The sequence below is a fragment of the Gambusia affinis genome, linkage group LG19, assembly GCF_019740435.1.
Source record: "Gambusia affinis linkage group LG19, SWU_Gaff_1.0, whole genome shotgun sequence".
NCBI classification, from domain to species: domain Eukaryota; kingdom Metazoa; phylum Chordata; class Actinopteri; order Cyprinodontiformes; family Poeciliidae; genus Gambusia; species Gambusia affinis.
Genome location: NC_057886.1, coordinates 15524316 through 15538905, shown reverse-complemented (window position 1 = coordinate 15538905; position 14590 = coordinate 15524316). Strand labels below are relative to the sequence as shown.

General features: G+C 35.2%; 2 protein-coding genes across 7 annotated transcripts; one reads left to right on the top strand and one right to left on the bottom strand.

Annotated features, from left to right (window-relative positions):
- The first annotated feature begins 936 nt into the window (after positions 1–936).
- tmub2 (transmembrane and ubiquitin-like domain containing 2) lies at positions 937–5782 on the top strand. The gene is made up of 3 exons (XM_044099865.1): positions 937–1078; positions 2847–3466; positions 4738–5782. Exons 2-3 carry the CDS (start codon positions 2862–2864, stop codon positions 5123–5125), a joined length of 993 nt encoding a protein of 330 aa, XP_043955800.1. The 5' UTR covers positions 937–1078; positions 2847–2861; the 3' UTR covers positions 5126–5782.
- A 2620-nt stretch (positions 5783–8402) lies between these two features.
- atxn7l3a (ataxin 7 like 3a) lies at positions 8403–14412 on the bottom strand. 6 transcript variants are annotated; one of them, XM_044099862.1, is made up of 14 exons: positions 14162–14412; positions 13972–14043; positions 12955–13046; positions 12738–12870; positions 12473–12644; positions 12288–12385; positions 12186–12208; positions 12056–12101; positions 11535–11572; positions 11386–11457; positions 11258–11301; positions 10840–10911; positions 8711–8841; positions 8403–8628 (listed from the first exon to the last, which is right to left on the bottom strand). In XM_044099862.1, the coding sequence occupies exons 3-14, from the start codon at positions 13003–13005 to the stop codon at positions 8432–8434; spliced, it is 1077 nt and encodes a 358-aa protein (XP_043955797.1). In that variant the 5' UTR covers positions 13006–13046; positions 13972–14043; positions 14162–14412; the 3' UTR covers positions 8403–8431. The 6 variants fall into 6 exon arrangements, with proteins under 6 accessions (XP_043955797.1, XP_043955796.1, XP_043955793.1 ...); XM_044099861.1 differs by having other exon boundaries at positions 11386–11454; positions 14162–14411; XM_044099858.1 differs by having other exon boundaries at positions 11386–11454; positions 12738–13046.
- Positions 14413–14590: the final 178 nt, after the last annotated feature.

Here is a 14590-nt window from a genome sequence, read left to right as displayed (position 1 = left end):
ATAGAACTGAATATTTTAGAATTCTGAAATTTGTTTTGAAATATTTGTTTTTCATTATTTTTTGTCCTAATTTTCTGACATGTTGAATTTTCATTATCTGCAAACCATAATAATCAAATGACAAGAAATAAGTGCTTCAAATGTTTCACTCTGCAAGGAGCAAAAAATATTAAAATTTCATGTTACTTAGGATTTTTTTATTTTAGATCTTCCTGTCACATAAGTTTCCTCACCAACTGAAGAGGCTTTATACTTACTTTCTGACATTCTGCCTTCAGGATGTCATCACAAAAACCTTTCTCCATTAAGCCATTAACAACATGGGAGATTAACAAATTTCTCAAACATCCATGAAAGAGTCAAAGTAATACTCCAGGTACATATTTGATGAAGGAATACCATTATAACATGATGTAAAGCTTAAAAAAGTCACTTTTACATAATACTGCCCTTTTAAATGAAGCAACTCGTGGTGGGTAGAGCATCCAGAAATTGCACTCAAGAGTAGGGTTACTTTTAAAACATTACTCCAGTAATGTAGCTATTATTATCAGAGGTGGATAGAGTGCCTGAAAATTGTACCCAGCTAAACGCAGCACAACCTCAACATATTTTTCACTTAAGCAAAAGTAACCATTTCAATGGTAGAAGTTATTTAAAAAAAAATAGTAAAATGACAACTCCAGTACTGAGTAATCAATCATAACATCTGATTTAATATTTAAAGGAACGTTTTTTCCAGCAAAGTTAGTCATATAAATGTAACAAGCTACTACCCACCTCTGTTTAAAACAAAACAGCAAAGCAACAATTTACACTGAACGACGTTTGACTGGTTAGAAACTGTAATTTCCTAGAAGTTATATACTTTAGTATAACTTTACTTGTTGCTCTGCTGTAATGTAAATGTAGCAGTAGGAGGAGCAACAGGCGTGCCCTGTTTCCATAACAATCGCTCCCACCTCCGGCTGGTGACGTAACCGAGCCTGCACTGTTATTATTCTGTGGTTTCTGAGCCATAGCTGCTAACTAAAACTGAGCCTGGTCTTTCAACATGCTTTGACTTTACAGCTGTCAGGTAAGGCCACCCAAAATACAGTTTATTAAGGACTTTTAGATGTTTGCTCGAAGCCTGCGTTCAATGTGAAAACTGTTGCGACAGAAGGAAGCTAGCTGTGCGGCACGTAAACAGCGGAAGGTCGTTTTTTATCAAGCTAGGGAAGCTAGCTGATAAGCTAATGAGCTAATAAGAGCAGAATGACAGTCTGACAAGTAAGCAGAACAAAAGTATAGTTTCCTTCTGCTTGGAATAAAAGCTGGATATGAAGGACAATATAAACGGCTCGACAAACGATGTTGACAGTCACTGAATGTCTGCATGAAAACAGCTGCTGCGGAGCTTTTAAAGGGAACCAGTCTGTTCTTCCTGACTTTTCATTCTGTAAAATGGTCTTAAAATAAATTACGTCTGCTTGAATATATTTATATCACAGTCTTTGAGTGTGTGTTTGGAGTATTCTAAATACGTAAGGTTTTTAAAATGTCAGCAGTTTAACTGGTTCCTCCAGTTTTCCCCTACTTCTCCGTCCCGTTTTTTTTTTTTTTTTTAAACATGAATCCCTATTTTTTCGTTTATTAAATGGTCTTAAATTTTATATGCAGTCATTACCCTCTAAATACATTTGCTCTTAGTCCACATTTTGGTCCTGTCAAAAAGTGAGAATGAAGTAATAAGCAATCAAAACGTCGTAATAGTGTATTTGCAGAAAATAAACATGAAGACGCATACATTAATGCAAATGGGGACAATTTGTCTGAATTTGTGTTGCTACTTTCAGTTTTTCTAATCATATATTGTCATATATTGCCCTCTTGCATATGTTAGGATTGTGGTTTGGGCCGCTGGTTATACAGTCAGATGTATATTTAAAACAAAATCAAATCACTTCTTAGTTATTTTTTTTCCTCAATAACGTGAGTTAAATTATCCCAGTGTTTTTGCTTTTAAATATATTATTCTCATCCAGACCCCAGAAATGTATTACTACTGCAGCTAACATATAACAGTTATTACAATTCTAATATTTTGATGTTTTGATTGGCCTAAACAAAACAACAAAATATTTGCTACATATCCTCGTTTTAAACATTTTTAGCAGCCTTCTTTCAGACATCTGACTGTCAGTGCACAGCAAGAGATGCATACTTTATCTCTCTTATACCTCATTAAAAGGACTTTAAATCATTAAAATGGAGTGTTGGAAATTTTTAAATGGTCTTAAACCTTTAGTTTACTTTGATATTAGTTAATGTCAAGTTGTTGGGGTTTTTTCTTAGTTTAAAAGCAACAATCAATTAGTTCTTGAGTAAGTAGAAATAATTTTCAGTTTTAGTGAAAAAAAAAAAGAACTAAAATTAGTGAAACCTGTCACAATGCACACTTAATCGCATGATAAATTAAAATGAGCTCAATAATTTAAATTCTGATGATTATAATCTTTTCAAGGGAAATTTTGTTTATGATTTTGGTTGTAAGTGGGTTTTTCCCATTTTATTTATTGTTTTTGGGTGTGGTGTTTCATTTTGGAAATGTATAATATCTTAAAATTTTAAGTGTATTTACAAAATAGATTTACAGCCTATTACAAATATATCACTTGAAATATATCACTTGAAAATTGTCTCAAAACAACAATATTATTATTTATCGCAACAATTATTGGGACAATAAAAAAATCTTGCAAAATGCTGATGCGCAATTTTTCTCAATTTATGAGTATTTTCCTGTTAAATATAAACATTACAATAAAAAAATTAACTTGAGTTTACCTGTCCATCTTCTTCAGGTTCAGAGAACAGAGATGGCGGTGTGTGCACTGACCATGTTGGAGGGGGTGGAGGAGGAGGTGGTGGCCACAGGCGGCGCTCTCCTCCTCGCCCTGGCCCTCATCTTAGCCTGGCTTTCGACTCACGTCGCAGATCGAGGAGACCACATCCTGGGCACCATCCTCACCGTGGGCGCTCATGCCTCACTAATAGGACTGGGAGCCCACGAGAACTACAGCGGGGGGCCCAACGTCACCGACGCTCCCGAGCAGCAGGCCGCCCAACCTGCACAGGAGATCAAGCCGGACGACGGGGAGCCCGCGAACGAGAGGGGAGAGGGTGATGCGGAGGCAGCCGAGGACGTCTGGACGGACCTGCGGCTGGACATACGGAGCAAACAGCCTCAGGTTGGAGCGCTGCACTTCTCTGACGGAGAGGAGGACGAAGCTGACGAAAATGACGATGAGGAAGAGGAGTTAAAAGAGGTAGACAGACATCCGGTGAAGGCCCTGCTGAGTCTGAGAACCACCATCCCGTGTGCTTCCACCACCACTTCCATCTCCGTCCGACTCAAATTTTTAAACGACACAGAGGAGGTTGCCGTTGTAGAACCAGAAGATACAGTGGGAATTCTGAAAAGGTTTGTTAATTAAAAATACTCTGCCCTGCGACAGACTGGCGACCTGTCCAGGCACCAGCACCTCTCCTGACCCCTCTAGAGACAACTGTGTACAAAATGGATGGATGGACTAAAAATACCCAACGCAAGATAATAAACATACATTTTATTTGTGTATCGCTTTTCTAAACACACTTTAAAATAATCAAGTAAAACTACAAACAGAACAGCAAGTACGTCAAACAAAATCATGAACACATAAATACGTGGCACATAAAAAAACACAGGATAAACATCAAGCTAAGATGCCAAAATGCTCTAACATTTTGGTAAACCAAGATTGACTGCAGGTTTTGCTTCATTAACACAAAAATGTGAAAGCTGAGCCTGTTTTCTGCAGACCACATTGACAGGCCTGCAGGGAGAGACAAATATACTTTTTAATTTAATCATGAGGATTTCATTTATTCAACATTTTATGTTCGTCATGCACAAAAACAAGCTCATTCTTTGTTGTTTTACCTCAAGTCTGTCTGCCAAAAAACATTTAAAGGGGACGTACTATGCAAAATTCACATTATGCACATTTTGTAATTCCAATCAAGTCTCTACTGCTTCTATAAACAGATCAAATGCTTAATAAAAACACCAGGCTGTTTTTTGGGAATAAGTTAATATTTTTTGGTGTTTTGAAAATGGCCCATTTTAAAACCCTCTCAATGTAACATAACAAATCAGCAGGCCCTACCCCTCACGTAACAACCCCAGCGAAGCCCAACCCGTTACTTAGCAACCCAAGCTGAGCTCCAGCACTTTTGGTCAGCTGATTTTTACCGCTGTATGTACTGTACAATGACTGCTAGGCAATAAAAAATCCGTTGTTGTTGACTTACCATCCAAAAACCACTTGCTGCATTGTTGTTGGTCGTGTAGGATGCTCCACTTCTGCTTTTCAAAGATGTACTGTTGTGTAATTGCACGGACGTTCACAGCCATTTTCACGCGCCAGTGTAAACGTTGAGTTTTGGGGGGGTGTGGCCAGCAGCAGATTATTTGGATTTAAAGTGACAAGACATCCTAAAACAGCTCATTCTGAAACAAGCTGAAAATATTTTAAAAAAATCTCTTTACCCAAGAATGATTTTGTGTAAAAAATGTAATAAACATATTTTGAAAAGCATGTAGATTTTTCATAACATATTCAAGGAAACATAATAGGTCACCTTTAAGGTTTCCCAAATATGCATTAATTCCTCTAATGCATCTTTTATCAATTTTCTCTCCATTTCCAGCAAATGTTTTTCAGGACGGGAGCATCAGGTAAAACTAATCTACCAAGGCCAGCTGCTGCAGGATCCCAAGAAGACACTGTTCTCCTTAAACATCACTGACAACAGCGTGATCCACTGCCACATCTCCCAGGCCGTGCAAGGACCAAACCCAGAGGAAGGGTCCCAGCCTGGGACGGGGGCCGGCCCCGTGGCGTCTGGAGGATTCAGGTCGCCCAGCGTGGCCATCAGCACCAGCAGCATGGTGGTGCCCGTATTCGTGGTGATCCTGGCTGTGGTCTGGTACTTCCGCATCAACTACAGGCAGTTCTTCACAGCCCCGGCGACCATCTCCCTGGTGGGAGTCACTGTGTTTTTTAGCTTTCTGATATTCGGAATGCACAGCCGCTGAGAAGACGTGGCTCGAGGCTGCAGCACATTACAAAGTGCGGAAAACAAGAAAGAACTGCAGCAAAGAGATGGACTAAATAAAAAACAGAGGCTTGAGTACAAAAAAAGGCTGCAGCTGCTTAAATGTGTGTGTGTGTGGCGGGGGACAAAGTGAGCCTGTTTGAGCACATAGCAAGAAAAATAAAAAGTAAGGTCTAAGCGCAGAGGATTTAACTGGAGCATTATTTAGCAACACTCTGGCTTCATCTCGTCTTTTGTTGGTAGATTTATCAATCTCTCGTGTGTTACTCTTTATTTTGGAAAAAAAAGATTATGTTTCAAGAAAAAAAGTAACTTCAAAAACACTTGCGCTTTACTAGTTTGACTCCTATGTTATAATATTAGAATAAAAGCTTTCTGTGGATGAAAACAAACTGTCGAGCCGTCTCAGATTGAGGCGAAGACATTTCTTTTTGCTGCTTTGCATCGGTACCTTAAACATCTGCTAGACATGACATGAGAGAGACTGTAAATATGTTGTATTTTCTGTAAATAAAATAGAGTACATCTGATGAAACTACATCTGGCACTTAACAGACTTGCAGTGGGATATTCTTCCTGATCAATACTGGACATGTCTTGTTTCAGCTGTATCTAGAATTAAAGAATTTCCAGCCAAGTCAGTTTCATTCGCCTGAATCTGTTGGTGCACTACTTGTTTATTTAGGAACATAGCACTGAAGGGGGGAAAAAACAGTCACATTAAGATACATGGCACTCATGTGAGCTTGATAAATATCAGTCAATATTGCATTTTCATTTTAATGCACATTAGCTGTTTTGTTTCATTCACAAAAGCGCCAGAAGCAAAGATTTCAAACGTCTGTGTTACAGTATATCTAATAGTGCACATCATGAGCCTCATCTGATTGTCGCCTTCACATACAAACCAGATACAGTTCTGATCATTCTGACATGCTCTGGGCACCTTTTTGCATTTGAAATAGAAACATAATTTTTCAAAGCGAGAACGAGGCACTCAGGCTAAAACAATTGTGATTAATCAATAATTGAAATAATTGCCAATTAATTTAGTGATTTATTGTAAAATTTAGCACACAGACGCTAAAACGTGCAATTTCCTGAAAAAACAGGAATTTGCACATAAAAGACAAAAAAAAAAAAAACCATCAAGCATCTTTTGCAATTATTAATCAGTTAATGTAAATAATCCAAAATTAGCTTTAGCTGCAGATGGATTATTTGTGTTTGCTACAAAAATGCTATGCTATTGGATTTTAGTCAGAAAATGTTTTCTTATTTAAAAGTAACTGAATTATTTGCACTCCTATGCATTTCTAATATTGTATCAAACTAATTTGAATTACATAAAAATCAAAGTTAAGTGCTGAGAATATTGTTCAATCTCAAAAAAACAGCAACATGGTAAAAATAAAAATCAACACAATTGGATATTTCAACAGCACACATTTCCAAACAGGTTTAGGAATAGCTATAACGAGAATCTTCGACAAATCATTAGAAGTCCAGAATTAATTACCCAGTTACTCAGATAATGATGGGATGCAAGTCTCTGATCAGAACTGTAACTAAAAACAATATGGACCTCATTTGTGAAATCAGCTCCACCGTAACTGACTTTTTGGTCAAACTGTATCATAATATTATCAATATGGAAACAAACCAAAGTCTTTCAGGTTGGTTAAGAACTACAGCATAATTACTAATAATAAAAAAACCAGCATATTCTATATATATATATATATATATATATATATATATATATATATATATATATATATATATATATATATATATATATATATATATATATATATATATATATATATATATATATATATATATATATATATATATATATATATATATATATATATATATATATATTTATAGAATCAAAGCACCTCAGAAATACATGAACATCACTATAAAGACACTCACAAAACCACATTCACATTCATGTAAATGCAGGTAAATATCTAAAATGGCCAAAGTCCTTCCATAAACTGTCACATTTCATGATTTTGTGAAAAGATAACACACACACACACACATATCCAAGTGACATTCACACTGAATGCAAATCAGCCCACAGACACACACAATTGTGCAATACAATGCCAGTATTAAGCCACTGATGAGTAGAGAACGCTTCCTCAGTACTTTTGTTTAAATGGAGCAGAATAAAAGCAGGAAGTCACAAAGAACTGAAGATGTTAGAAAGCAAAGTAAAGAAAGCTTTTCATGAATTCACTAAAAATTTGATTTGTTTTTTAATTTTTACACAAATTCTAAATTATTTATATTCTACATAGTTTATTTAGGAAACATGAAGTTATAAATTCTAAGTGCACAAAGGCTTTTGTTCTTAAATATGACATTTATCCTGAATTCAACTGATAAAAACTTCAATTAAACAGCTACTTTGTACACAAACACCACCAAGCATAACCAAAAATCATCATAAAACACGGTGGTGGCAGCATCATGATCTGGGATAAGCTTTTGTTATTGATTAATGATTTTTTTTTTTAGCTAAAACATAGAAAGCTGAAAGGGATTACAGCAGAACTAAATCGTGCAGTAATCCTGATGGATTTAGAGAATCTTTGCAAGGCGTCGCACTTAATGAAGCACCCATATATTTCTTTCTATCTACATTTTCTGAGAAATGTGGCATGCTGAAAGTTAACAAAAAAAAAAGGTGCTTTAAAAAAAGAAAAAAACAAGTAAAATTTTGGGTGCATGCACACCGTTTGAACTTCTTTACTTTTTATATTCGTCTAGCCCCCCAAAAAACAGTGCTTCTCAAGCAAGGATCCAGTTTGATAATTACTTCTACTAAAGATTTGTTACATTTCTAATTATACAAGATATGTGTCGCATTAAAGGTGAAAAGAAGTTTGAAATCCAGATTCACTGCATTGATGCCAAAATGGGTTTGACAACTCTCACAAGGAGCTACGTAATATTTTTTTTCTATGTAGTAAATCATAATTATTTGATCCAGGTCTCTTTTTTTCTTTTTAAGAAATATGTAAAACTTCTCAGCAAAGTTGTTTTTGGGTTCAGTTAGGCAACATGAAATTGATTGAGAAACCCCCTGATTTTCTAGTCCTATTAATATAAAAATAAATCTGGAGCTTCTTGTATATAACTGGAATTGTGCAATTCAATGTAACTGGTCCATAGAAGTAGATAAGTGAGAGCTTATGATGAAGAAGGAAGAGCCCTACATTCAAAGATAAGTCATATCCTAAACCTGTGCATGAAAAGCAGGTCCATGCTAGTTTAATTCATCATAGATGCTGGAAACAGAAGGTGCTGCTGTTTTGGGCTTCTTTTTTTTGGTTGATAAGCTGATACTACTCTGACAGCTGCTGCTGCTGACTCCAGTCATATTTACTCCTCCCCCTCCACTGATCAAGCTCACATCCAACCTCTTCTTCTTTTTGGGCCTCTTGGAGTCTGAATAATTGGTGCCTGTGAGAGAAACGGATGCATTTATTTATAAATCCTAAGTCCTCAGGTTTAGGTTTGATGGATGGCGTTGACATTTCCTTACTGGCTTTTGATGAGGCAGAGTCAGTGGGGGAGACGTCAGGGAAGTCCTCCCACTGCAGGCGGCTCAGTAAGGCCTGACCATTGGGAATGTCAAAGCTGTCGCCTTCCACATCAGCATCAGGAAGCGTCGGCCTGTACACACACAAAAACAGTGAAAACACACACAGTAAAAATAAATTATTTAATATTTTTTATGCCTGAAAAGATATTATTATTTCTTTTAGAAACTAAACAGGTCACAAACATAAATAAAGGTGTTTATCAACACTCAAGTTATTGTGTTGAAAATGTCTGAAAAATACTATAAATGTGTTGTTATAGTACACATTTATAGTGTCCTATGAATGTACAGTATAGTACATTTATAGGACACTATAAATGTACAGTATAGTACATTTATAGGACACTATAAATGTACAGTATAGTACATTTATAGGACACTATAAATGTACAGTATAGTACATTTATAGGACACTATAAATGTACAGTATAGTACATTTATAGGACACTATAAATGTACAGTATAGTACATTTATAGGACACTATAATGTACAGTATAGTACATTTATAGGACACTATAAATGTACAGTATAGTACATTTATAGGACACTATAAATGTACAGTATAGTACATTTATAGGACACTATAAATGTACAGTATAGTACATTTATAGGACACTATAAATGTGTATGTATGTAGCAATCTACTTTTTCCACTTCTGTTGCTGATTCAGAGATTTAAATTCTAGTATCGGCTGATACCGATCCAATGCAGAAAAACAGTGATTATGGCAGGGGTGTCAAACCCAAATTTTTGTTTTGGGCAAATCAAGACCACGAATGATCTTCAAAGGCCGGTTGTGCCAGAATGTATAGATAAAACCTGTTCGCAAACTGTTAAAATATCAATTAATTCTTAAAATTAAATATTATTGAACATCTTTTCAGTCCCTCCAGGAGTTTGTGATACTTTTTGCGATTTTTGTTTTTTTGCAATAAAAATCAAAATGTTTGTGCTACTAATTTGGAAATATCTGCGTTTATTTATGATGGTAAATGCAACTTTTTTAATATAGATCATGGACTATAATATGACATCAATTAAGGCAGAGGTAGCCATTTAGTCCAAGTAAGAAAGTTGTTGACAATTTTTGAGAAACAAATAAACTCCCAATTACGTATCAGCGCAAACAAATGCAAGGATTTGTTGATTTTGCATGAATTTCCACGACAATTCTCAAGAAACTGGATCAACTGATGTAATTTTTCAGTAAATGGATAAAAACTGCATTAATTTGATTGATAACATGATATTTAGTATAGAATCTAGAGGGCCACATAAAAAGATATGGCGGACCGGATTTGGCCCATGGGCCTTGAGATTGATACATCTGAATTGAGACTTCTTTTTTCCTTTTAAACACAGACTAAATTACATATGCATTTGATAACTCTGCACCAGAACAGCACACTTAAATACAGTGATAGCTTCACAAGCTGGTCCAACATATAAAAACAACTTTAATTAATAATTAGGTCTATACAAGCCAATGTAAAATAAATAATAAATAAACTGAAAAAAATAAAATAATAAACTAACAAAAAAAAAAACCTTGGCCACCGTAGTCAAACATGTAAAAATAAACTGCAACAAAAGTTCTTTCATATGATTCGGTGCAATTAGGAATTCTAAATATAATGCAAAAATAAATAATAAAGCATAGAATTATAATTATTATGGGTATAATAATAAAGATCTACTATGGGTAGATCTGCATTTATGGATTGGGCACAATGTCACAGTTTTATTTTCCAATATTGGGACAGATACACTGATATTTGTAGAGATCGGTGGATTTCTAAAAAAATACATAGATATTATATTTTCCCCTATTGCTTTAAGAATAAATTAGGCAAACATGTTTAATCATTAAGCCAAACAAACCTGTTTTAAAAGTATGGAATACTTCCGGTGACCTTTTGCTTTGTTTGTATAAAACAGAATGCTATTCAATTAAAACATACTTAAAAGGGTTTTAAGTAAAACTTTGTGAACTTTTATGAATCCCCAAAATTGTCACTTAGGAAATAAAAACAGAATATTTTTGAGGAAGGAGGCAGACAGACTTACGCGGACGGTCCCAGGAGTAACAACCTGATGGTCCTCCTCTGATCATCTGTGTGCTGTGGACATCGATGAGACCTGAAGGGACACAAGGCGGCATTTTCAATCAATCCAAGTGTTTTTCTTTTCGCCAACATGTCCCCTCATGTTCATCTTTTCTAGGGCTGCAACTAACAATTAATTTAGTACACAAATAATCAATTATTCTGACGATTAATCTGCAGATTTTTCATTTAACGATTTATGCTGACTTATTAGAAATGCATTTAAAAAATACAGACACAAAAAAAGTCACTGAATTATTTTTAAGTATGAAACATGTTATTGCCTATAATCCAATAACGGCATTCCTTTAGAGGATCTTGTGCAGCAAAAAATGCATCGGCAGTGAAACAAATACTTTTTTCCCCCCTACAGTGACTACCTTGTGCACATCTTCTTGGTATGCTCAGAGATCACCCCACATTGCTGCAGAAACACATGACTTTAATTAACAATTAAAGTTAACAGTGACCAGAAACATTAATGCATGGTGCCATGAAAGATGCTCACTGTTGTTAATAAAGATCTGATTTCATTTGGTCCCAAGCTTTCATAGCTGATGCCAGCATTGTAGTTGTACTGCTGAGAAAGACAAAACCATCTGAAATCAGGACGGAAAAATATGGAATAAAAGTCACAAATATCTGAAGATTTGTTACCTTGTAGGGATCCAAACTAACGCTAGTCCCAAGCTCGCCTAAAAGACACAAGAAAATCATCTTAATGTACTGTAATAAAAAATGTGTTCAATGATGTTTAAGTTTTAAAAGTAGCTCTCCATTTTCACTTTACAAGGATGGAACTTTTTCATGGTCCCTTGTTTTAAGACTGTGACCCTTAAATTTGTGACAGAAATTTTCCGGTATTTAATAAGCAAAATTGAAAGTCAAATTAAACAAAAATGTGTAAACCGGATTTAAACAATTGGAAAAAAAAAAATTATTCATGCTTAATCAGCATTTATAAAAACACACAAAAACATTTTCAACGCTCTAAAAAAACGTATTTGAAAAAAAAAAAAATTGCAAGTATTATAAACTAGTTTGCTTTTAAAAAAAAAAGAAAAGAAAAACCTTTTCTGTTCTCTTTTATATCATCTTGACTGTAGGATAGGTTAAAGATTATTAACTGAGATTAATTGTTTCCACTAAAACAGAATCTAATCTTCTAAGCCACTCACCATTTTTATGTTTCAGAGATTTGGATCTTCTTGGAGAGTTCTGATTCTGCAAAAGGAAAATATTATAATTAGACTTCTACCTGCAATCAGAAAACATTTACTCTGTGCCTAAACACTACAACTAATTTACCTTATCTGGCCTTCTCTTCTTGGCTGCAAAAGATGCATGATAAATGTGCTTAGTATGTATCAGCATTAACAGAGTTACCTATAATGATTTTTAGGTTCTCACCTTTCTTTTCCGCTCCATACGACCAATCATTGTCGTTAAGGTCGTCATTATCTTCCTGATCACTCTCAGATTTGCTGATGTTGTTATTGGTGGCTAATCTTTTAAAACCAAACAATTAATGAGATAACATAAAAGTTAGAAATTTCAAATGAGACACAAACCAGTTCCAATCACTACTGACTGACCTGCGGTTAGCGATGCGGCTGCTGTTGCGTCCCATGCCGAGACATTTTTCCAGATGGGGAGCGAAGCGAGAAGCTGCTATTAATCTTTTGCAGTTGGGACATTCACACTCTTTATTCTTCCACTGATTAAACACCTGACCAAATATGTCCACTCCTGGCTGATCCACTATTTCTGAAGGAATAAACAGATACATATATGGTAAAAGAACCAGGTAACAGAGTGGGAAAAATTTACCAGAAAATACCAGAAGAACTGGCCACCAACCAAACTCCTTTATGCTGTCTTGGTCCGTTTCATCCAAGAAGAAATAGCCCTGTTTAACGGCGCGATGCACCTCAAAACACAGGCCCAAACACGCATCTTCCACCAGCTCAGAGTACACGTCTTGGATCAGGGCCTGCAAAATAAACAACACAAAGTGCAAAACAGGAATTAAATATGCAAAAATAAACACAAAGAAATCTGTTCGAGGAAGAATCACCTCCAGCCTGGTGTTGTCTGGGCCAGAGAGGTGCTTTTCCTCCATTTTCATTTGAAAATCTGTGATGGACCTCTGGATCTTAAGATGCTGACCTGAGAATATAAAGTCAGACTTAAAGATACTTTGCAGTCATGTATTTTTTTCTAATAATAAATCCACACTGACCCCATAAAAAAACAGCTGAGCATTGGAGCTTGACTTTTGACAATGCAGGATTTTTAAAAACTACAATATTTTCAAAACACCATCAAAGCTGCTTTAGGATTTATTTTATTGATGAAATCACGAGAGGCTGAATCAAGCTGTTTGCAGATTGAAAGTCTTTCTTGTTACAACATCGACAACTTAAAGTGTTTGACTCAGATTACTTTCAAACCATTATTGTTGCCAACATACATGGTGAACCTAAAGATAATTAAAGCCTTCAGAATTTTAAATAGCACAAATTCATATTCTTTTTTGACTATTTCCATTTGACTCCAAAGATCATTAAAGAACTCATTAAAAAAAGAAAACAGGTAATTTCAAAAGAATGCTACCTCCTATGATGTCACCAGAGACATGTATGCTTTAAAGAGTGTTTATAAGATGACACATTTCTTTGAGTAAATCACAACTTACATTAGATATTGACATTAATGTAATATTATTCCACATGTGTCAAACTATACCTTAGGTCAGTTTGATTTATTCAGATATGTCTGATAAGTAGCTTTAAGAGTCCAAAATTTACTGTGAAATCATAGATTAAGTCAAATTGACATCAGAATATCTAGACCTAAAGTAAAAAGATTAATAAAATGCTTCATTTTGTCAAACATAAGAGATGGTTTAATCACATATATGGCATTATGTCGATAAACATACAATAAAAAGCCTGCCATTCATTTAAATAAAACGCAAAACTCACCTAAAATATTCATTACAGCCGTTATCATCAAAATCAATAACATAATCATATAAATGTTTCCAAAAATAAAATAAAAATGCATTTTTAACGACAACAAAGTCACTTACCTGTCGTTTATGATTTTTAAACGCTTGTCATCACCGTTTATTGGCTAAAATGAGCGTTACTATCTTCTAGTCCTGTTAGTTTAATACATTAGGATTTAATTTTGACAGGGTTTAAGCGATGCAAGTAAAACGAATTAATGAAGCAGCTGAGACCGAATTACAAATTAAACAGAAGGTTTTTTCCTCTTACCCCGTCATACCAGAAACTCAACCCGAATCTGGCAGTTTTCCTGAGGTAGTCAACATAACCGGTTCCGTCCACATAAACTGTACGACAAGCAAATAAAAATAACTGCTCCTAGGCTGCCGCCATCTTTACTGCTGCAGGTAAAACAGTTTCCGCGTTTAAAGGAGAAACCGTCGCAGGTGTCAGCTAGCTAAACTCAGACGTTAAGAAACCAGTTTCACCGAAGAGGCCAACAGAAAAAAACCACTGACAAACAGGAAGAGGATAAAAACATTAGCAACCCACTAACTTCCGGTTTCGATTTTACAAATAAAAGTTTCTTCTTTATGAAACTGACATGCTTTTCAAAAGACTTTGAGAGCATTTCTTGTTAGCAATATTTAAAATATGTTCTTATTTAATGTTTAAGATTTAAATGTCTAGATTTATAGT